The sequence below is a fragment of the Ursus americanus genome, chromosome 3, assembly GCF_024610735.1.
Source record: "Ursus americanus isolate L20-20 chromosome 3, mUrsAme1.1.p, whole genome shotgun sequence".
Lineage (NCBI taxonomy): Eukaryota > Metazoa > Chordata > Mammalia > Carnivora > Ursidae > Ursus > Ursus americanus.
Genome location: NC_142129.1, coordinates 69,744,999 through 69,768,310, shown reverse-complemented (window position 1 = coordinate 69,768,310; position 23,312 = coordinate 69,744,999). Strand labels below are relative to the sequence as shown.

Sequence of the window (23,312 nt, the reverse complement as noted above, 5' to 3'; positions counted from 1 at the left end):
TTTATTTTTTTTTCTTTTAATATTTTTGTATTATGTTAGTCACCATACAGTACATCCCCAGTTTCTGATGTAAAGTTCGATGATTCATTAGTTGAGTATAACACCCAGTGCACCATGCAATACGTGCCCTCCTTACTACCCATCACCAGTCTATCCCATTCCCCCACCCCCCTCCCCTCTGAAGCCCTCAGTTTCTCATAGTCCATAGTCTCTCATGCTTCATTCCCCCTTCTGATTACCCCCCTTTCTTTATCCCTTTCTTCCCCTACCGATCTTCTTAGTTCTTATGTTCCATAGATGAGAGAAATCATATAATTGTCTTTCTCTGCTTGACTTATTTCACTTAGCATTATCTCCTCCAGTGCCATCCATGTTGCAGCAAATGTTGAGAACTCGTTCTTTCTGATAGCTGAGTAATATTCCATTGTATATATGGACCACAACTTCTTAATCCAGTCATCTGTTGAAGGGCATCTTGGTTCCTTCCACAATTAAGCTATTGTGGACAATGCTGCTATGAACATTGGGGTGCATATGGCCCTTCTCTTCACTACGTTTGTATCTTTGGGGTAAATACCCAGTAGTGCAATGGCTGGGTCATAGGGTAGCTCAAGTTTTAACTTTTTAAGGGACCTCCACACTGCCTTCCAGAGTGGCTGTACCAACTTGCATTCCCACCAACAATGTAGGAGGGATCCCCTTTCTCCACATCCTCTCCAGCAATTGTTGTTTCTTGCCTTGTCAATTTTTGCCATTCTAACTGGCGTAAGGTGGTATCTCAGTGTGGTTTTGATTTGAATTTCCCTGATGGCTAATGATTTTGAACATTTTTTCATGTGTCTGTTAGCCATTTGTATGTCATCATTGGAAAAGTGTCTGTTCATATCTTCTGCCCATTTTATGATTTGTTTGTTTCTCGCATATTGAGTTTGAGAAGTTCTTTGTAGATCTTGGATACCAGTCTATTATCTGTAGCATCATTTGTAAATATATTCTCCCATTCCGTGCGCTGCCTCTTAGTTTTTTTTGACTGTTTCCTTGGCTGTGCAGAAGCTTTTAATCTTGATGAAGTCCCACAAGTTCATTTTTTCTTTTGTTTCTCTTGCCTTTGGAGATGTGTCATGAAAAAGGTTGCTTTGGCCGATGTCGTAGAGGTTGCTGCCTATGTTCTCCTCTAGGATTTTGATGGATTCCTGTCTCACATCGAGGTCTTTCATCCATTTGGAGTTTATCTTTGTGTATGGTGTGAGAGAGTGGTCAAGTTTCATTCTTTTGCATGTAGCTGTCCAATTTTCCCAGCACCATTTATTGAAGAGACTGTCTTTTTCCCACTGGATGTTTTTTCCTGCTTTATCAAATATTAGTTGCCCAAAGAGCCGAGGGTCCATTTCTGGGTTCTCTATTCTGTTTCATTGGTCTGTGTGTCTGTTTTTGTGCCAGTACCATGCTGTCTTTGTGATCACAGCTTTGTAGTACAGCTCGAAATCCGGCATTGTGATACCCCCAGCTTTGTTTTTCCTTTTCAACAGTTCCTTGGAGATTCGGGGCCTTTTCTGGTTCCATACAAATTTAAGGACTATTTGTTCCAGGTCTCTGAAAAATGTCCTTGGTATTTTGATCGGGATAGCATTGAAAGTGTAGATTGCTCTGGGTAACATGGACATTTTAACTATGTTAATTCTTCCGATCCATGAGCATGGAATATTTTTCCATCTTTTTGTGTCTTCCTCAATGTCTTTCAAGAGTGATTTATAGTTTCTAGAATATAGGTCCTTTACGTCTCTGGTTAATTCCAAGGTAACGTATGGTTTTTGGTGCTATTGTAAATGGGATGGATTCCCTAATTTCTCTTTCTTGAGTCTCATTATTCGTGTATAGAAATGCAGCTGATTTCTGAGCATTGATTTTGTATCCCGCCACATTACTGAATTGCTCTATAACTTCTAATAGTTTGGGCATGGATTCTTTTGGGTTTTCCATATGGAGTATCATGTCATCTGCGAAGAGAGACATTTGACTTCTTCTTTGCCGATTTGGATACCTTTGATCCCTTTTTGTTGACTGATTGCTGTTGCCAGGACTTCTAGTACTATGTTGAATAATAGTGGCAAGAGTGGGCATCCTTGTCGTGTTCCTGATCTTAAGGGAAGGGCTTCCAGCTTTTCCCCATTGAGAATGATATTTGCTGTAGGCATTTCATAGATGGTTTTTATGAGATTGAGGAATGTACCCTCTATCCCTACACTCTGAAGGGTTTTAATCAGGAAAGGATGCTGTATTTTGTCAAATGCTTTAAGTAAGCTTTGTGCCCAACATGGGGCTTGACCTCATGACCCTGAGATCAAGAGTCACATGCTCTACCAGCTGAAGCCAGCCAGGTGCTCTTATGGGGGTCATCATTTTTTAACTTCTGTCCTTGTCTGCTGGTGTTTTTTCAAGGGTAGTTAACATTACAGTGAAAATGTCAATCTAGGATCCAAGCTAGAAAATGGTAGATTAAAGTACAGGCTATATTCATTATTAGAAGCAGAAAAAATAGTTTTGTGCAATTAAGATTGTCAGTATTTTCCTGCTGTAAGAATTTCATGTTCTATATAAAGAGAGAAAGATTTAGACTTGACTGTTTATTTTGTAGGCTGATAGGGTGTATGGAAGAGTGTTTTCTTACTGATTTTTCTGTGCCATTTTGACTGTCTTTTGCATTTAGGAAAATAATGTTTAATGACTTTCAAAGGCAGACATCAACATTTTAATTCTGTAAAATACCTAATTTTGTTGTTAATAGACTTTTTGCAGTGTCTTTGGTGAACATTATACTCCTGCTTTAAAATGTGAAGCAAATGTAGAAGAGAGAGAGAGTTCTGGTGTGCACACTTCTGAAAATCAAGAGCTAGAATTGCAAGATTATAGATATGAAGTTCAAGGTAATAAAATCTGACCACATTATTTTCTTAAGTCATTTAATGATAAACTTTTACTTTTAATCATGATTCAGTCACTTAATATCTTTTTGGATTCATGAAATATATTTAATACAGATTTTTATTTTTGTAATGCAATAATTGTGATATAAAGAAAACCAAAGATGTCTACAAGTTTCCTTGTCTCTTTATCCTTTATTCCTCTACTCCCATGTTTTTCCTTGTTCATGATTCTTCCTTAATTTTATACCATAGATAAAACCTTTGAAAGTTATTGTCTTTATAAATACATTTATGTCAATGATTAATTTTTTTAAAGAATAAGAAGACCTACATTGTCTTTCTTAATAAGAATCCTGTATTAATTTATTTTTATAAACTGTAATCTCAATTAATTTTTTGGTATTTTTTCAGAGGTAAAGTGTTTTCTACCCCATCCATTTATATGAATAATGAACGAAATATACAAATTAATGAATACCAAAACAAATTAACGTATTTTAATATGAAATCATCAAGTTGTCTTTGTAGCAGGTCTTTTACATTAATGAGATTGAAATTTTTGGTAACTTAAATATGTGAAGTGTACTTCTACCAGGCAATTTTCTAAAGTTATTAATAGATAAATAATACTTATTGAAAGAAGCAGACTTTTACTGTAAAATGAAATTACTATAATTGTTTATTTATCATCTAGACTTGCAAGAAAATATGCAAACTCTTCTCAACAAAGTAACAGAAGAATACAACAAACTCTTGGTACTTCATACACGTTTAAATAAGGTCTGTGAAACGGAAAATGTAGTATGTTTTCATTTATTGTATCATGTGCTGTTTTGTAAACTTCTTCATCAACCAAGAATTTCTAAAAAAGTGAGCATGGTAAAGATGAGGGAAAAGTGACGTATTTATAATTTCAGTGTGCTAAAGGAATTTCTGCAAGTTGAATACTTATTTACCCCTTTAGAGAGTTTTGGAAATCCTGATAAAGTAAAATAAATATAAAATGTCAGATTATAAACTTGGTGAAACAGTTGTATTTAATTTTACATATAACAGTTTTAAAGTAGTGGTTCTGTCTGTTTTAGAGAAAAATGGAATTAGTGTAGTTGTTTAGAACATAGCTAACATGTTATATGTGTTAAATTTCAAGTAGTTGTAGAAATGTGTGCATGTAAAACTCACTGAGAGTATAGATGGCATAGTATAATTTATTAACTGTATCAGGAAGATAAAAAGCATATATTGGCAAAGGTAAGTGTTGTAATCTTCATGTCGTAGACAAAAAAATCCAGAAGGATCTCTATGGCTTTATTTACTTTACTTTGGTGTCCTTATATTAATTGGGTGGATTTAAAAGACTTAACTGATAGGGAGTGGAAGTTCTGTCGGTGATGAGGGATGCTCCAGCTGAAATTCTTGTTTGTCTTTTTCTTTCTCTTCCCCTCCCTTTCTCACCTTTTGTCTTCCCCTATGTCTCCTTCCCCCTTTCCCTCGTTCCTTTTCTCTTTCTCTTCCTGTGCAGTTAAGCAAACTTTGTATCTTGCCCTTTCTAAAACTTGTGAACCTATCCCAGTATCTTACAGATAACTTTGTAGGAGGGCTGGTGGATAGATAAAAATCCTTCTTCAACTCTACATTTCTCTACAATAATTACTTTTCTATTTCCCTTTATAGCCAAAATGTTGAACCCTATTCTGAATCATCATACCATTTCCTTACCAGTAGTTTTAGCAGTTTGGATTTTTTGTTTTTCTGCTGCCCTCATCCTGCTTCCAGGGACCCTTCTCTACTCATACTTGGGTTTCTGAGGGCTGCTAAGAAAGTTAGATGTGGATGTGGTTTGGTGGACACTACATAATCATGGTCTGACATAAGCTGGACCCTCTGGATCACTTAACAATTCTTTTATGAGGTAATTTATTCTCTCATAGTCCCTTCAGTTGATATTCCCCAACTTCACAACTTTTCCTCAAGTCATATATTCCACTTCTACTCTCCTTTTTTCTTTGCAGTTGGCTTTATCGCTTATTTCTCTGCAAGTATCAGAGCTATCAGTTATCTCAGCCTGCTGCCTCTAGACCATATGTATTTCTTTAAATGTGTGAATACCCTAATTTATTTTCCTTCTGTCTGAGAAGATGCTACTCCTTTTCATAACTAAGGTTATTTTATTTCCTGTGCTTTTGTTAGTATCCCCTTCTACCTCCTCTAAGATTGATAACCTGTCCCTTCCCTCTCTTCTGTGATTTCAGCTCCTTTGTCTCTGTTTTTCTCTATTTCTGTCCTTTCCCCTTACACATTCCTCAGATCTCTTCTATTTAGAACATAACCTGTCCTCAATCCTGCATCTTCTTTGTGGTCTCTTCATTGTCACTTTCTTTAAAAGAAAGAATAAACTACAGCCGGAACTTCCCACCTCCTCTCTCTCTTCTATCCATTGTAAGCAAGCTCTTGACCTATACTTCACTATGCTTTCTCTGGCAAAAGTCAGTGATGATCTATTTTTTTCCCCCAAGTTTTTATTTAAATTCAAGTTAGTTAGCAGCAGTGAATTCTTGTGAGATTTCCTTTCTGTTTTCTTCCTTGTTTTCTTTCTTTTAAAAATGTTGCTTTTCCTATGGCAGTACACGGTTGAAGCTATTAAATAGCGTAGGAGGGCTTATAGTAAGTAATCCACAGTGACGGATTTGTGAGTGAGTGAGTGATTTGTCATTTTGCCTATTTCCTTTTAGGACAGTGAGTGGGGAACAGTTTGCTTTGATGAGACCACACCTCCCTTCCCCAGTGCCAAAATGTGGGAGGCTTAATCTGGAACACAAACACCCACACTAACTTCTTTAGTTCTCCCCAGAAAAAAAAAGTGAAAAAGTGAATTTCACCTTTTAACCCAGTAAGGTAGCTACAACCACAGAGATATCCCAGAAGTTGGTTGGGATCACACTGGCACTATAATACATCACTGCCTAACCTGTTAGCTTCATCTTCTAATCCTGTTTTAGCCATACTGAAATACTTAGAGTGTCCCAAATGCACCCTGATCTTTCACACCCCTGGGCTCTATCGCATGCTGTTTTTTCTGCCGAACACTGCGCATCTGCCTCCAGTCTGCTTGGTGTGTTCTAGTTGGTTCGGTTATTACTTCCTTTGTGTCCTCTTTACCTAGCTTTCTAGACTTCGGCTTTTCTTCCTCCATTTCCTTAGCATCTGTACAAGCCTTTGCTTATTGCACCTACCTTTTTCTGTTATTTTAAATATTCCATGACCCCCATCTTTTTTCCCTGTTCCCATAGCTCCTTGTACAAATTTGCATTTATTACTTTTCTTGTTATTGTAATTATTCGTTTACTCTTTTCCTAGATTTTAAACCTTTCAGAATGAGGGAGTCTTCTCTTTATTTTTATTTTCTCTTAGCATGGTGCTTGGTTGAGCACATGGTAAAGGCTTAATAAATGTTTGCTGAATGAATTAAGTGAAGGAATAGAAAGGCTGGAAAGTGAAGAATTTACCTGATGGGCTTTATTTTCTTTGGAAAGTAAGAGGCAAGGTCCTCTGTTGAAATGTACTCAGGGGGTTAGGCATGGGGTAGAGGACTTGATAAGAGTAGTAACCAACTGAAATAGCCTTCATCGGAAATAGCTTTTATCCTGTTGCTCACCTGCTTTTAGTGATATTTTTTGTTCATCTAGTTAGCAAGTCCAGACTCTTTCCCCTTGCTTTCAAAGTGCTGTGTAGTCTAGAACTTTCTTATTTATCTAGCAATCTTCCCCCATCCTTATCCAAATTAAACCCCTCTCAACAAGATCATTGTCTTCAGTAGTTATAGGATAGGCCGTTCTTTCACAAATGCTTACTCTTTCTTCATTATAGCCTTTTCTAATCATTGCCCAAAATGATTGAGGCCCAAGTCAAGTTTGACCTACTCCATAATTACACAGTCAGTCTTTTCTGTTATTGCCCTTAAAGTCAATTATAGTTGAGTGCTTCTCTAATTTTCTTTTTTTTTTTTAAGAGAGGAGCGAGGGTTGATGGGGGAGTGGCGTAAAGGGAGAGAGAGAGGGAGAGAATCCCAGGCAGGCTCCACACCCAGTGAGTAGCCTGACGTGGGGCTCTATCTCGTTATCCTGAGATCATGACCTGAGCTGAAAGTAAGAGTCGGACACTTAACCAACTGAGCCACCCAGGTGCCCCTCTAATTGTTTAATTTTACTTCCCCCACTAGTTGATAAATTCTGTGAGGGCAGATATACCATATTTTTTTTTTTTTTACTGATTTTTGTCTTACTTTCCCTTGTCACAGTGCTAGTCATGTAATAGATGAATATTAAGTATTTGATGAATAACTAAATTAATACACATATGCATCTGACAAATTGCTGCCTAATTTTAATAGTAAGGAAACAACTTCAGATTTATCTGTTTTCATTATTTTCCTTACTTTTGTGCAAAGAACAGCATACCAGTTGTCAGTTACCTGGAGGTACATAGGGTATATCCAGAGATTCATAAAGTTATAGTATCAAGTATTGATAAACATAAAATTTTCTGTGTATGAGTTGAAATTCCAAAGACCAAGTCATATTATAAATATTATATGAGCTTTATACCAAAATTCTGTGCAATTTCTCTTTTTTATATTGAAATGAACTTCTTTCTGGGTATGACCGAACAATATACTTACTAATACAATTGCAGTGTGGTGAAGGGAATGTGAATCACTGTCAGAAGAAAGCAAAAAATAAGTTGGAAGGGAAAATATTTGTGTCAGTGTTACCATTCTAAGTGATTTTGAATAAAAACATTTTCAGTGTAAAGCTGCTTTAATACAGTTTTCAAAATGCTGAATCATGTATTTATGTCACTCCTCTATTATTTTCAATAGATTCAGGGACAGCAGACAGATAATGTGAAACTTGAGTTTGCAGAAGGAAACCTACCAAAAGAGGAAACAGAGTTTTTATCAGCCTCTCAGATGACCAATTTGCAAGACATTGGTAAATTTTGATTATATACCACGTTGTAGTGTTTTTATACCAAATATTTGATCTTTGATTTTTTACCTTAAAATGTGAAACAACCTAGTCGTCTTTGGCATTTCATTATAATCGCTCTGGTCTCAGTTTTCTCATTCTCAAAGTGGAAGGTTTGCAGTATTTCTCTCTTTGATCCCTTCTCACTTGTTCTGTGATTCTCAGTTGTTTTCAATTCAAAGACATCATATTGGTAGAGTTAGGGGTACTACAAATATGAAGATAGAAGAAATAATCTTGAATTGCACTATTCATTTTTTTGTGTTTCATCAGTCAGAAAGAGTCTAAATTGAAACTTATTACTACTAAAACATTATTTTTTCAAAGAAGAATGAATAATCTCTGCACACACAAAAAAGTAAGAAATTTGTTTTGAAATGTATATTTTCTTCTCTTCCTATAACTTAGATGTCAGTCATAAAAGCAAGTTATCTACTCTGCAAGATTCTGAAAAAATTAAACAGCTTGAAGGACAAGTTCAAGAATTAGAAAACCTCCTATCCTCTTTGCAGCAGCAATTGAAAGAAACTGAAGAAAACTATGGGACAGAGATCCGTTGTTTGCAGGAAAGGCTTCAAGCTGTCAGTGTGCCCACAGTTCAGCCAAGGTACCGTCCATTTTCAGTTTCATTCAGCAGTATTTATAGCTTAGTAACAATCATAGCATAATTGTTTTTTGGTTGCTTGAAAGAGATGCGATGCTGCATTATCAAGAAATAAGAACAGGAGATGTCTGAAGTAAATATTGTTATAAACCAAAGACATTGTATTATAGAGATTTTACTTACACCTTTATTTTATAAAGATGCTGGTTGTTATTAATCTGCTGGATTAAATCAGAGAGTGTGCATGTAGTTGTTATTTATCGGATGCCTGGTCTTTGCTACTTTGATGTGGGGCATACCCAAGAAATTAAGATATGATCATTCCAGTCATGGTGGGACTTTCTCCACCTAGTTGTCTAATACACAGATTCACTATGTCCAGAATAGACCTCTGGATCTTCCCCCTGGAAATTTGCTCCTGCAGCCATCTCCATCTGAGGTGATTCTTCTTTCTCTCCTACTTCACTTCCAGTCTATCAAGAAATCCTGTTATCTCTGCCTCCAAAATACATCTAAACTGGACCACTTCTCACTAGCCCCCTGCTATCATCATCTCTCACAGGGGTTACTTCAACAACTGATCTCCCTGTTTCTACTGTCTTTCCAAAATTCTGTTCTTAACACATTTCCACAGCTTTGCTTTTAAAATTTAAAAATTTGCTTTTGAAATTGAAGACTGATCATGTTAGTCCAGTGCTCTTCTGTCCTAACAAGGCCTTACTCAGTCCTACATGACGGTTCCTTGTTACCACTTGGACTTTATCTCCTACAGACTTTCCTGTCTCTATTCTCACACCACACATTCTCCTTGAGATCCTCAGACCATCGGTATGCTCCTGCTTTATTGTTTCTTCTACCTAGAATGCTCTTTCTCCAGATATTTACATGCCCAACATGCTCACCTCCTTTGAGTCTTTATGCAGTATCATGTTCTCATGTGGCCTATCCTGATCACCCTATTTAAATTAAAATTGTTCTTTAGAACTCTGTACACTAATTTCCTGCTTCATTCTTTTTCTGTATTACTTAATATCGTCTGTGTTATATATGTAAAGCTGTGTATGTATAAAATTTAAAAAAGTCTATATATATTTATTGGGGACTTTATTTGTTTTATTTTATTGTCTGCCTTTTATGCAAGATTTCAGGCTTTGCAGTGGTGGGGATTTTTGTCCATCTGAGTTGTTGATGTATCCCAAACCTTGTAATAATTCCCTCTGCATGGTAGGTGCTCAATAAATATTTGTTAAATGAAAGAACAGCTCATAACTTAGGGAGTATGCTTTAATATTTAAACTACCCCTATAAAATGCTCAGAGATTTAATCTAACTTTGGCTGGCTCTGCTGTTCTGGGACTGATATCTTCATAGGCACTTACTAATGGAACCTCAAGCCAAAAATATTTTCTCTTCTTTGAGACAAAATACTGAACGTCCACACCTCTTTGGAAGCAGTCTGTTTCTCCTCTTTTATTCAGAGCCCGTATGTAGGCTTTGGAATTATTCACTCAGCCTTGGCACAGCCTTATAAAGCTTTCATCTTATTTGAGATCAGTGGCTCTTAAACTTAGCCATGCATCGGAAACACCAGAGGTTTTTGAATACTTAAAGTTAGATTACTGGATTATACTTTTGGAGAATCAGATTTAATAGCTTTGAGATGGACCCTGGGTATTTGTATTTGTAACAAGATAATTCTGATGCAGATAGTTTATGGATTGACGTTTAGAAACTACTACTTTGGGTTTTCTGATATGAAAGAAAATAAGTAGAGGAAGTCTCTAATAATCAGCTACAGTGTTTCAAGTAGCCTTCCTTTAATTAGTGATGCTTTCTCTCTAAAGCATGAAGAAAGGGAAGTTTTCTGGAAATGGAGACTTATTTTGCAATTATTGCATTTAAGCTTTTGCCAGCTCACCACCCTCTCTCAGAGTTTCTATAATACTCAGTGGAAGTGTGTTGACAGTACCTTTCAACTAAGACATTAGTTTTCTCCCACCCCCTCCAAAAGAGGTTTACTGACCCATGTTCACTCCTACTAATAGTGATGAGTCAAAGTTATTTCTTGTAAATGTCATCACATTTTTGGATACAATTATGATACTTTTTGAATGAAGAGTATGTGAATAAAGAGTATGCTGTTCTTCTAAAACAGATTTGAGCTAGTTTTAAAAAATAATTAACATATTTGGAGCTGGTATACTAGAGCCTCTTGGAATGACTGTTGGCTTAAGAGTCAGATCTGCATTTGACTCCTGATTTAACCTTTTACTGGCTATATGATCTTGGGAAGATTATTTGAACATATCTAAATAATATTAGTGACAATAAAAGTACCATTAAGATTGCGGGGATTAAATGAAATAGTGACTGGAACAAGCCTTGGCTAGATGCCATGGAGGAAGCTTTAGATCTATATAAAGTGGCCTTTTCCCTTAAGGGACTTCAATCTAATCATTGAAATAGTACTTACTACAAAAGAACAATTTTTAAGAAGTAGTAGGTTGAGGAATATAACATGGTGATAGAACCAAAGTGCTGGAGTTTAAACCTATGTCTGTGTGGCATCGTTCACTGCACATTTTTGTAATAATTGCCTGTTGGAGTGGTTCCAGGGGAAATGGAAATGAAGAGATGGATATCAGATATTGGAATAGAAGGAATGTTGAGAACAAAGTGAAGGGGAAAAAGCAAAGATGACCCTTTGTTGTTTGAGCTAGAGACTATGGAGAATAATGGTATATTAATATGAATAGAGAAGTAAGGCCAGTGGGGAGTAGGACCTTAATTATAAGAGGGGAGCAGTGAGTTTGGTTTTAGCCAGTTTATTTTTTGAATTTGGGATAAACACTTTCAAATGCTATAAAGCTAGAAAATGGAGTCATTGTGGACTAAGTACCATTTTTTTATTAGAGTTTGGGTCTTAATAGATGGATAAATAATCAGGAGGGTTTTCCAAGCTATGAAAAAAAGAATCAAAACATGGAACCAAGGATCAGAAGACTGTGTGCAAGAAGCAGTGAGGAAACAGACAAAACTGTGAGACAGAAGAACCAGGAAAGGGCGAAGAAGAAACAAAAGGGAATGAGTTTTTACCATCATTTAACATGAACCTAGAACACGAATAGGCAGTTCACAGTAGAAGACATCTGCATGGCCAATAGAAGTTGAAGGATATATCATCTCAAAAATAAAAGCATACATGTTCTAATAAAGTTTTAAAACTCTTAAGACTCCGTGTTGCTGAAGTTTAAGTAAATACCTAAATAATACTGTTAGGGGAGTAAAATTAATGTAACTTTTTGGAATATGGCATTATGTTAAAATTTTAAAAACTAAGCCTAACAGTTATTTATAAGATTTACCATACAGAAAATCCACAAACGTGTGCAAGATATATTTATGAGGATTTATATTGTAGCATTATTTGTAATAGTGAACATTTGAAAACAAATGTCTGTCAGTAGGAGGTTAGTTATGTAAGTTTTGAAGTGGGTTGATGATAACTTGTATCTGGCCAATTTGGGACAGAACGAAAGGATAGGAGAGAGAAAGGAGCTGGGCAAGAGGGGGGCGGAATAAAGAAGGCAGCGTGGGTGCCCATGAAAATAGAAGTGAGAAATTAGCCAGAAAAAATTATAAGTTGCCCCTTTATTCCTTTTCCCATGGTTGCTAAATATTAATCTTGTTTTTATGACCCAAGTTAAACATAAGAAAAAATTTTTTTTACAAAATAATGCTTGTAAAACAATACAGAATAAAAACATGAATACCAAAAACTAAATGAATAGATTAAAAACAAAAAAAATCTGAAAGTGACTGTATAAGAATCTTCCTTTTCCTGCCTCTGCACCCCAGTTCCACTAGAGGTAATCATTGTTACTTTTGGCGTGTATTCATCCAGATTTTTTTCTGTGTATGTGTGTATAAATAATTTTTTTAATAAAAATGAGATTTTACAGACCTTTACTCAGTAATATCATAGACAACTTTTTAAAAATGTCTGTACCTGTAAATAGCTCTATATCATATATTTGTAGCATATTTATAAAATGGCATAAAATTAAAAGGTGATCTGTTGAAATATTCTCTCATTCAATTTTGTTACTTTAGTTTTAAATGGAGAAATTAGTCAAAAATACTATTTAAGTCCTAATACCTGTAACTCTTGATCTGTCATGGTTGTTGCCCCTGCCCTAATACACATTTTATGCCTGCTGTAAGTTTGAACTAACAGTAAAATTCACAACTCTAATTCCTTCACTCTTTCATTTATGTTTAGTTTCTCCATTGATTCAGTGGTGATTACTGAATCTGATGTCCGGAAAACAGTATATCCTGGAAGTTGTCTAAACCAGAACGTGGATGGTACAGTAGAGGTATTATGTCTTTAAACTGTTGTATGCACTGATTTTATTTTTCTTACTCTCATTTTTATCCAATTAATAGTTGCTGAGAGGTAAGCATAATAAGAGGATAATACCTTATATAAAAGACCCAGAAGAGTATATAAATGAAGAAATTTAATATATTTTCATAGTATAGGACTAACACAGAGTTAAAATTCAGAGGTTCCCCCCCCCAATATGTTCTAGTTTAAAATTTGTCTTGTTTTGTATGACATTAGCTGTGTAAAATTAGTTTCAGTGCCCTTGCCAACAACTTTTCTTGCCACCATAGGAAGTTGAGCCAGACCACCTCTAGAATAGAATTTAGGAATCCTCAGAATTCCTGAAAGATTCTATGGCTGGGACAATAGACGAGGCTTCCTTCAGCACAGGCCATCTGATATATAAAAGCCCCTTATCTTTTACATTATAGGCCAGCTGGCTAAACCACATTCTGCCTGTCCTCAATATTGTGTATACTCCCAATTCGTGGCCACTTTTCTGAAACTTAGAACTGCAAAACCCTGATCATAATTCAGTAGATTTTTAATTTTAACTCCTGTAGAAAACAAAGATCATTGCTTTCTCTTGTTTTGGATGCAGAGGAGAGGTGTTGGCTACATATCTTGATTCTTGTATACTTATCCTATATGGAGTATTCAGATAATTGGTAAACAATGAAATGCTTTGATGCTGAGAATATGTTTACATTTTTAAAAACTTTATGGTTTTTTCTAGTTATAAAGGTGATTTGTATTTATAGAAAATTGGATAGTATTAGTAAATATTAAGAGGAAGATAAAAATTTGCTTATAATTTCATAAGCAAAGATAGCCACTGTTAACATTCTTAAAATTAGATAATTATATTTAAGTGTCTTTATCGCACCATAGAACTATATTAGTAATTAAAATATGTAAATGTATTTCTCACTTAGCATCATTAAGTTCAGTGTAGTAAGTACATTTTTTCTAAGTACATTATTTAATAATGCACTAGAATTATTCACCATAATTATTGTTTTTAATTAAGAGCAGAACCAAAACTTATTTACTTATAACTTCTCAGACGTTTCTAAGAAACATTGATCTTTTGAGGGTATTTGAGGGTAGTTGTTTAAAAATAAGTGGTGTATAATTAGTATAAACAAGTATGTTATATTTTGCTTTTTAATTTAGTTTTCTGATGACTTTGGAGTGAAACAGGAAACAAATATTGTTAAGTTGCTGGAAAAACAGTACCAAGAACGATTAGAAGAAGAAGTAGCTAAGGTAAGTTTACAGTTTGTCAGGTTATTATGGTTTCTATTCCCTTCAAGCCTTCAAAAAAACATAGATTTTATTGATAGTCATGCACTTTTTTTTTTTTCTAAGTTTAACTGTTTGAGTAGTCTGTGTACCCAACATGGGGCTTGAACTCATGATTCCAAGATCAGGAGTCAAATGATCCACTGACCGAGCCACTTATGCACCCCTGCACTTTATTTTTTTAAAGTTTCATTACATAGCTTATCTTTAAATTGTCAGTGACTGGTATTAACCACAATTTCCTTTAAGTGGAATGTTCTGTGAATTTTTCTTTAAGAACAACATTTTTTTCTTGATATGGAATAGTAATTAGAAACTTTTCAGGGACGCCTGGGTGGCTTAGTTGGTTAAGCATCTATCTGCCTTCAGCTCAGGTCATGATCCAGGGGTCCTGGGACCGAGCCCTACATCGGGTTCCCTGCTCAGGGGGGAGACTACTTTTCTCTCTCCCTCTGCCCCTCCCCTGCTGGTGCTCTCTCTCGCAATCTCTCTCAAATAAATAAATAAAATCTTAAAAAAAAAGAAAGAAACTTTTCAGAATGCCATAACAAGTCTTTATAAATTTGTTACCTTGTGAATAGTACCTTGTAATGGAGTTTGGCCTCCCTTAAAGGTGGGGAATATGGTAGGAAATGAGGTAGAAGGTGGTTAGTCTTTTATATGTTCTCTTAGCCTATCTCCTCCCAGAGAAGTTACTGTGATGTTAACTATAGATACTCTTAGCTGCTATGCCCAGAGATATTCTTTTAAACACTCTTTCTCTCTCTCTCTCTATCTCAAGTAAAATAAATAAATAAGTAAATCTTTAAAAAAATAAAACGCATATACCTGATTGGGTTCTTACATTGGAACAGTTGAATTCTGATTTTCTCTGCTGCTTTTTTTTATAATATTTCAACTGTTTCAGTATAACAATCCCAGTGGATATGTGCACTTTAAAGGAGGATTGATAAGGTATACAGGAAATACGTAAGGAATTAGGTTAAACATAAATAAGAAGAGGAAGTCAAGACCCAAGGAACTATATGGGCCGAAGGACTTAATCACTTCTGAATATGTGTTGAATATTTGCTTCCTGGAGATCAAAGTAAAAAGTGAGACACCATTGCTAATATAGCTCTCATTATCTAGTTCTTTAGAAAAATGTAGATTTTCTGTTGCACTTAGCTTTTACAGAAATTTCTCAAGTGAAATGTGATAGCAGGGCCTCATAACAATTAAGAGCATGAGGTTTGGTGTAGGATATACCATGCTTTAACTTCTTGTTCTTCTGGCTTACTAGATTTATGATCTTAGGAAAGTTACTTGACTTCTGAGTCTGTTTTCTCTGTGTGAAGAGAGGGGAAAAAATAGGAATAAGTAATTTTTATAAAGGTTCGGTGAACTAATCTACATAAACCAGCAGATGATAAAGATGATGATAAAGACTCATAAATGAAATTTTTAAGTTGTCCTATTACTGTGATAATGGTGATGTTATAAATATTGGGTTTTTTTTTTTAAGATTTTATTTATTCATTTGAGACAGATAGAGAGAGGATGAGCAGGGGAGAAGCAGAAGAAGAGGGAGAAGCAGACTCCCCACTGAGCTGGGAGCCCGATGAGGGGCTCGATCCTAGGACCCAGGTATCATGACCTGAGCTAAAGGCAGATGCTTAACCATCTGAGCCACCCAGGCTCCTATAAATATATTTTGTAAGGCATCAGTCATCTAAGCAGATAGCAGAGCACCAAAGTGTGTAGGTCATTGAAAACTGTTCCAAAGACATCCAAGGTACTGTGGTCCAAGAGACGTTTGATGGCCCAGCTTGATCCTTGAATAATGTAGATTGTTGACATTAGCTACCAGTACTGATAGGATTATGCTCTACACTATACTCTCAGATAGGATGTTGGAAAAAGATTGAGAACCCTAGTTTTAAAAGCACAGGGTGTATAGAGGAAGCCCAAAGGAGTGGTGATTCCCAATATAGATCATATGAGATTCCATGATGTTAATGATACTGGGTTATCACAGAAGCCTTCTTAAAGTGGTATAAGAGAGGAACCCTGAAGGAAGTGAGAGAGTAAATCATGAAGGTAACAGGTTGAGTACCTTCTGAGAAAGTGGAGTACAAGAGAAAGAAAAGTCAATGTTTCAAGAGGTTTTTCAAAGAGGTGGCCAGGAAGAATTGGTAGGGGTGTGAAGACTGCTTGCCCAACCGCCAGCTCTGCTGAGTTAGAGGACGGTTTGATTCAGTCCTGCCAGCCCCACAGTCAGAGGACCCATTGGTGAAATACTGTGAAATCCTGGCACAGATTTATCTTCTCAGCAGATGTAACTGGATACAGGAGGAAGAAATAAAAGGAAAAAGGACAAGGGCTTGCCCTTCAGGGGAAGATATTGCTCTAGGTTATTTGACATAAGCAACTGGAAGAACGGAGTTGCTATTAGGTGTCAGAAAAGACTGCAAAAGAGTAGTTTTTGGAGAGGAGTGGTAGGCCTTCAACATAAGAATCCAGACCCATTAAATGCAGACACTTCATAAATGTTTAAAAATAAATATTGAAGAAGTGGTTGGATATATAAATCTAGAGCTCAGGAAATAGAGAAGACTAGACATGAAAATATGGTGGCCTATAGGGCAGTGTTTTTCAAACTGAGTTGTAACTTAATCTTTATTTTTTAAATTTTTTTAAAAAACTTTATTTATTTTATTTATTTGACAGAGAGAGAGAGACAGCCAGCAAGAGAGGGAACACAGGCAGGGGGAGTGGGTGAGGAAGAAATAGGCTCCCAGCAGAGAAGCCTGCTGTGGGGCTCGATCCCAGAACGCCAGGGTTACGCCCTGAGCCGAAGGCAGATGCTCAATAGCTGAGCCACCCAGGCGGCCCTATAACTCATCTTTAAGTTGTAAAATCAATTTACCGGTTTGGGTCCAAGATTTTAACATAATAACATAATGGAAAGGTTCAATTATATAAATATACACACACATGGGGGTGCCTCGCTGGCTCAGTTGGGAGATGGGGGGCTCTTAATCTCTGGGTTGTGAGTTCAAGCCCCATGTTGGGTATGGAGGCTACTTAAAAACTAATAATAATAAACACACACGGGTACCTATGTACGCTTTAGGTCACAATATAAAATATTTTTTTATTGTTGTGTGTGTGTGTGTGTGTGTTTACCATGGTTGCAGTGAAAGAATTTGAAAAACACTAATGTAGTGACTATAGATAGAGCAGAGATCTGGGAGCTGAGCCTGGATAATGCCAATGTTGAGAGGTCAGAGAAATGAGGACAAACAAAGAAGATAGAGAAAGAGCAGTAAATTAAATATGGGAAGAACAAAAGATTGCATCACAGTAGCCAAGTAATAAAAGTATATTGAGAAGAGAATGTATTAAACTGTGTCAGAGGTTTCTGATACGTCATGAATGAGTAGAACTGCAAATTAATTATTGGATTTTACAATGTGAAATCATGGGTGACTTTCACGAGAACACATTTGATGGGGTGATGCAGACAAACTGATTAGATTGGATTTGAGAGAGTGACGGGGAAGAATGAAGAGATGAATTAGAGTTTTACTTGAAAGAGGAGCAGAGAAATAGAGTGGTAGCTCAAGGGTAATAGAGGGAGCCAAGCAGTAGATTTTTGTTGTTGCTGGTTTTTTTTTTTTTCTGTTTAAGAAGAAAGATATCATATTTCTTTGTTAATAGAAATGATTAAGGAGAGAAGGAAAAAAATAGCTAATTCAGGAGAGAGAGAAGCAGTTGTTGGAGCACTGTCCTCGAGGGGAGGAGAGGAGATGCAGTCCCTGGAGGGTTGCCATTAGATAGGAGTTGGCAATTTAATCCATAATAACAGGAAGGAAGGCAGAGAATATTTGGTTCATGATTCAGGATGTTTTCAGATGCGGTATTTAGAGCCTTTGAAAGTTCTCTTCTAATTGCTTCTATTTTCTCACTAAAATAAGAAGAAAGGTCAGCACCTGAGAATGAGAAAGGAAATAAGACATTGAAACTTCAAGGAGAGAGGGCTGTCTAGGAGAAAGAATAAAAAATGGATAAGACAAGGGGAATTGAGTAGATTTGCCCAGATCTTGAAGGGCTCATGCAAGAGTAGTAGTTACAAATTTAAAATAAGACCATTCAGCTTGGTTGGATTTTTTTTTTTTTTTTCTCCTCCTCAGCTAAGCTTAGTTTACACAGGCAGAGTGTTGAAATATATTCCCTCTTCTATTTTCTGGAAGAATTTATATAGAATTGGTTTTATTTTATTTTATTTTTTATTTTATTTTATTTTATATTGGGAGAAAGGGGCAGAGGCAGAGGGACAAGCAGACTCTGCACTGAGCACGGAGCCCCATGCAGGGCTCAATCTCACGACCCTGAGATCATGAGCTAAGCCAAAATCAAGAGTCAGACACTCAACCAGCTGAGCCACCTAGCGACTGTGGTATTATTTTATTCTTAAGTATTTTGTAGAATTGCTAGTGAAACCAGCAGGGCCTGGAGTTTTCCTTAACAGAAGGCTTTGTTAAACTGTGAATCCAGTTTCTTTAATAGGTTTTGTTTTATTCAGGTAATCTATTTCTTTTAGAGTGAGCTTTTTTAGTTTGTGTCACTCAAGGAATTGGTCCATTTCATCTAAACTGTTGAATTTATGTTGGTGAAGTTGTTTATACTATTCCTTCCTCACTTAATGTCTGTGGGATCTGTATATTATCTCTTACTTTCTCACTTTTTTCCTTTCTCATTCTGGCTGGAAGTTTATCAATTGTATTGGTATTTTCAAGGATCCAGCTTTTGGGCTTTTAAAAAATTGCCTTTGTTTTACTTTCATTGATTGCTTTTCTTTATTTTTTACTTGTTTCTGCTTGCTTTGGGTTTAATTTGCTCACTTTTTCTGGTTTCCTAAAAGACCTATCCTCTTTTCTAATACATGCATTTACTGCTGTAAGTTTCCCTTTAAGCACACCTTTAAACTGCATTCAACATATTTTCATTCAGTCCAAATATTTGATTTCTTTTGTGACATCCTCTTTGATTCATGAGCTACTTAGAAGTATGTTGTTAAATTTCCACATTTTCGGGGTTTTCAGATATCTTCCTGTTAATTTAACGTATAATTTTTACTTCTTTCTGGTCAGACATAACTTGTATGATTTCAGTTTACTTGAATTTATTGCTCTAAATATGTTCTGGTTGAATGCTCTATGCATACTTGAGAAGAATGAATATGCTGCTGTTGTTCAGACTTCAAGTTTTCCTCTGGTATTATTTCCCTTCAGCCTGAAAAACTGCCTTTAGCATTTCTTTTAGAACAAATCTGCTGGCAACAAATTTGACATACAACATACTGTATGTCATCTAAGTTTGAATTGTATATTGAACATTTTGAATATGGTATGGACACTGGGCCTTACAATATTCTGGAAAATGTAAATCCTTTTTTTTTTTTTAATAGCCCAGTTAGGGACAGACCACAAGTTCTGTTTCACCTTCTTCATACAAATTTCTTCAAGTTTTGACGCCCTCTGCCGTTTGCTTGCTTTTGTTTACTTTTCAGAGTTCTCTGGTAGTTGCTTTTTGTATTTTGTCCAATTTTCAGTTGTGGGAGAGAGAGGCCATAGTGCGTTTCTTTTATGCTAACTAGAATTACAGGTCTCTGTCTTATGTTTTTTTATTCCACAATTTAGATAGAATTATTGTTATACCCGTCAGTTTTTAATCTGTGTATTTACAGAAAGAAATTTTAATGCTCTAATCCTTTTTGCATCTAATAGCTTCCTTCTAGGATCATTTTCTGTCTTTTGAGGGACATACTTTAGAAATTCTTTTACTTACAATCTACTAGGAGTAAACTCTGTTTTTATTTCACGTTTTTATTTTGCTTTTATTCCAGAAAGATGGTTTTATTGACCATTCAAATCTGAGTTGACAGTTATTTTTGTGTCAGAACTTTAAAGATAACCTTTCATTGTTTTCTGACTTCCTTTTGTTTCTGCTAAGAAAGTCCTTGTCATTTTAATTGTTGTTCCCTCATAGGTAATACATCTTTTTATTCTGGAAACTTCTAAGAACTTTTTGATGTTCTCTTTATTTGTCCTTTCAAGATTCATTGGTCTTCTTGACTGTTAGGAGCTGCGCCTTCTGTATTCTCACCTATTACCCATGAAATAGTTCCTTTCCATTATTCTCTAATATATCCTCCTGGAACAATAATTAGATGTTGGTTGAACATTCTCACTCTGTCCTTCATATCTCTTTGCTTCTCTTCCATATTTTCAATTTTTTAAATCTTTTTGTCTGTGTTGCATTCTTAGTATTGAGAGACAAAGAGACAAGCAGATCAGGTTCAAGACAGGAAATTGAAGTAGAAGCTAGTCTTGAGGTCTTGACCACTAGTTAGAGAAGATTAAAGGCGTGTAAAATAGAGAATATCTCTGTCACTTTTTGTAGGATTTCTTTTAGTTTAAAACCATTCTGAGGGGCGTCCGGGTGGCTCAGTTGGTTAAGCATCTGCCTTCAGCTCAGGTCATGATCCCAAGGTTCTGGGATCAAGCTCCTTGTCAGGCTCCCTGCTCAGCAGGGGAGTCTGCTTCTCCCTCTCCCTCTACTGCCCCCCCCACCGTATTCCCTCTCTCATGCGCGCTCTCTCTCTCTCAAATAAATAAAATCTTAAAAATAAAATGAATAAATAAATAAACAAACCATTTTGACTAGTAACTTGCTTTTTAAATTCCTGCTGGTATGATGTGGATGGAATTAGATGGTATTATGCTAAGCAAAATAAGTCAATCAGAGAAAGACAATTACATGATCTCACTCATGTGGAATTTAAGAAACAAAACAGGATCGTAGGGGAAGAGAGGAAAAAATAAGAACTAGAGAGGGAGAAAAACCATAAGAGACTCTTAATCATAGGAAACAAACGAGGGTTGCTGGAGAGGAAGGGGGTGGAGGGATGGGGTAACTGGGTGATGGACATTAAGGAGGGCATGTGATGTAATGAGCACTGGGTATTATAAAAGACTGATGAATCATGGGCCTGTACCTCTGAAACCGATAATACATTATATGTTAATTAATTGAATTTAAATTTAAAAAATATTAAAAAATAAATTCCTGCTGGTATTTATAAATCTACTCCTTTTGTTTACTTTATTTCTTTAGGTTATTGTGTCAATGAGTATAGCATTTGCTCAACAAACTGAACTATCTAGACTATCTGGGGAAAAAGAGGATACTACATCGTCAAAACAAGCACATGCTTTCTGTCAGCAAGAACATTTAAATGAAATGAAATTATCACAGGGTCAAACTTTTGAAGCAGTGGACATGAAATTTAAAGAAGAATTTAAACCACTTAGTAAGGAGTTAGGAGAAGATGGAAAGGAAATTCTGTTATCAAACAGTGATAATCTTGATGATATACTAGAGTTGAAGGACCGTGAACTGACTATTTCAGAAGAAATGTTCTCCAAAGATGAAACATTTATAGCCAGAGAACCTGTAAGTGTGCTTCCTTGTATAAAAAATTGTGGCTTCCTTCATTATAAAAATATTACTGGTAATTAATGTTCCTTAATGGGGAAGGAAGTTATCTAATCTAGTCTTGACTGAGGGATTCACATTATGAATGTGTTTTATTATTTATATATGAATAAACGATTCAATATTATTAAATAAGACAAATCTGGTTCATAGTATTATTAATATTGTACATATTGTGCATGGTAAAATCTCATAAGTTATACTTGCATTAATTTTGTTTCAGTCAATTTAAGATTAATTATCCTATAGTTTAGCAGTATGTATGAATAAAATATTTGCGTCATTTAATGTGATAATAGCACAAGGATATAGCTACCTGTTTAAGAAGATAATTTAAAGTATTATACTCTGTATATACTAATTCTCTTCTTCTTTACTTACTCATCAATGGACGATCTATTCTGTGTCTATACTGCAACTGTTTGTGAGTTTAACAGAAAGTAGTAAATCCTATGTTTTAAAATTATCTAAATTCAAATTTTTTATTAATGTTCAGGGTGGGTTATGTCTTGTTTAGAGGCATATTCAAATAAAATGTATCAACTTCTTCATGAAGGGCAAAACTAAGGTAGTTGTAAAAACCTCTCTAATTTACCAGCAATTATTCATTTAAGTAATAGTTCTTTGGGAATTGAAGTACTTGTGAACTTCATTAAGGAGTTGATTTCTTATGAGTTTGAGAAAGTGGATGTAAAGATTTATTTCCAAATTATTGAAAATTGTTTCTTAGCAAGCAGTACTGTGATGACCACTGCATAATATAAATAGGTAAAATTTTTCATGTTTTATAAATTTAATTTTAATTATAAATATTCCATTTATATTATCTCCTCATCATAAAATGTCGAGAGGGATAATGGAGTTACAGCTTCATTAAGAGTAGAAGCCATCCTGAGGATTTTTAGTCTTTATTCTTCTTCTTCTTTAGAATCAGACTGCATCTAAACTAAATGCTAAGCAACTATTTTGCTTTTAGAGAATAATGTGTAATGATAATAAACTAACTTCACACCGAATTGGAATTATAATAAAGACAAATTTTTTTTTTTTTTTTACTTTATGTTTTAGCTTAGCAATGGGGATAAAAAATCAGGTGCTTTGTGGGGTTAAAATTGCTTTCGTATTTGTTTCTAATGTTGTCGACATTGACAGATTTCCACGAAATGTTTTATAATTGCTGCTTTTTTTTTTTAACTATTGTAGATCCATGATGAAATTTTGGTATCAAGTATTGATGCTTCTAGACAACTAATGTTAAATGAAGAACAGTTGGAAGATATGAGGCAGGAACTTGTACGACAATACCAAGAACATCAGCAGGCAACAGAACTATTAAGGCAGGCACACATGCGCCAGATGGAGAGACAGCGAGAAGACCAGGAACAGCTACAAGAAGAGATTAAGAGACTGAATAGACAGTTAGCCCAGGTATGGGGCTTAGAGTCCCTTTTCTCCCCAATTAAAATAACAGTATTCTTTAATAGCCTTTTTTTTAAAAGTCAAAATTATTGCCAAGATAT

General features: G+C 35.5%; 1 protein-coding gene across 10 annotated transcripts in view; it reads left to right on the top strand.

The window, feature by feature from the left end:
• AKAP9 (A-kinase anchoring protein 9) overlaps window positions 1-23,312 on the top strand; it is a 198,269-nt gene that overhangs the window by 94,088 nt on the left and 80,869 nt on the right. For all 10 annotated transcript variants that reach the window (XM_087861089.1, XM_087861093.1, XM_045793284.2 and 7 more), the window contains 8 exons: window positions 2,786-2,924; window positions 3,619-3,704; window positions 7,804-7,915; window positions 8,360-8,558; window positions 12,838-12,934; window positions 14,122-14,214; window positions 21,412-21,750; window positions 22,996-23,220. In XM_087861089.1, the coding sequence (XP_087717215.1) occupies window positions 2,786-2,924; window positions 3,619-3,704; window positions 7,804-7,915; window positions 8,360-8,558; window positions 12,838-12,934; window positions 14,122-14,214; window positions 21,412-21,750; window positions 22,996-23,220 (1,290 nt within the window). The remainder of the gene's footprint in view (window positions 1-2,785; window positions 2,925-3,618; window positions 3,705-7,803; window positions 7,916-8,359; window positions 8,559-12,837; window positions 12,935-14,121; window positions 14,215-21,411; window positions 21,751-22,995; window positions 23,221-23,312) is intronic.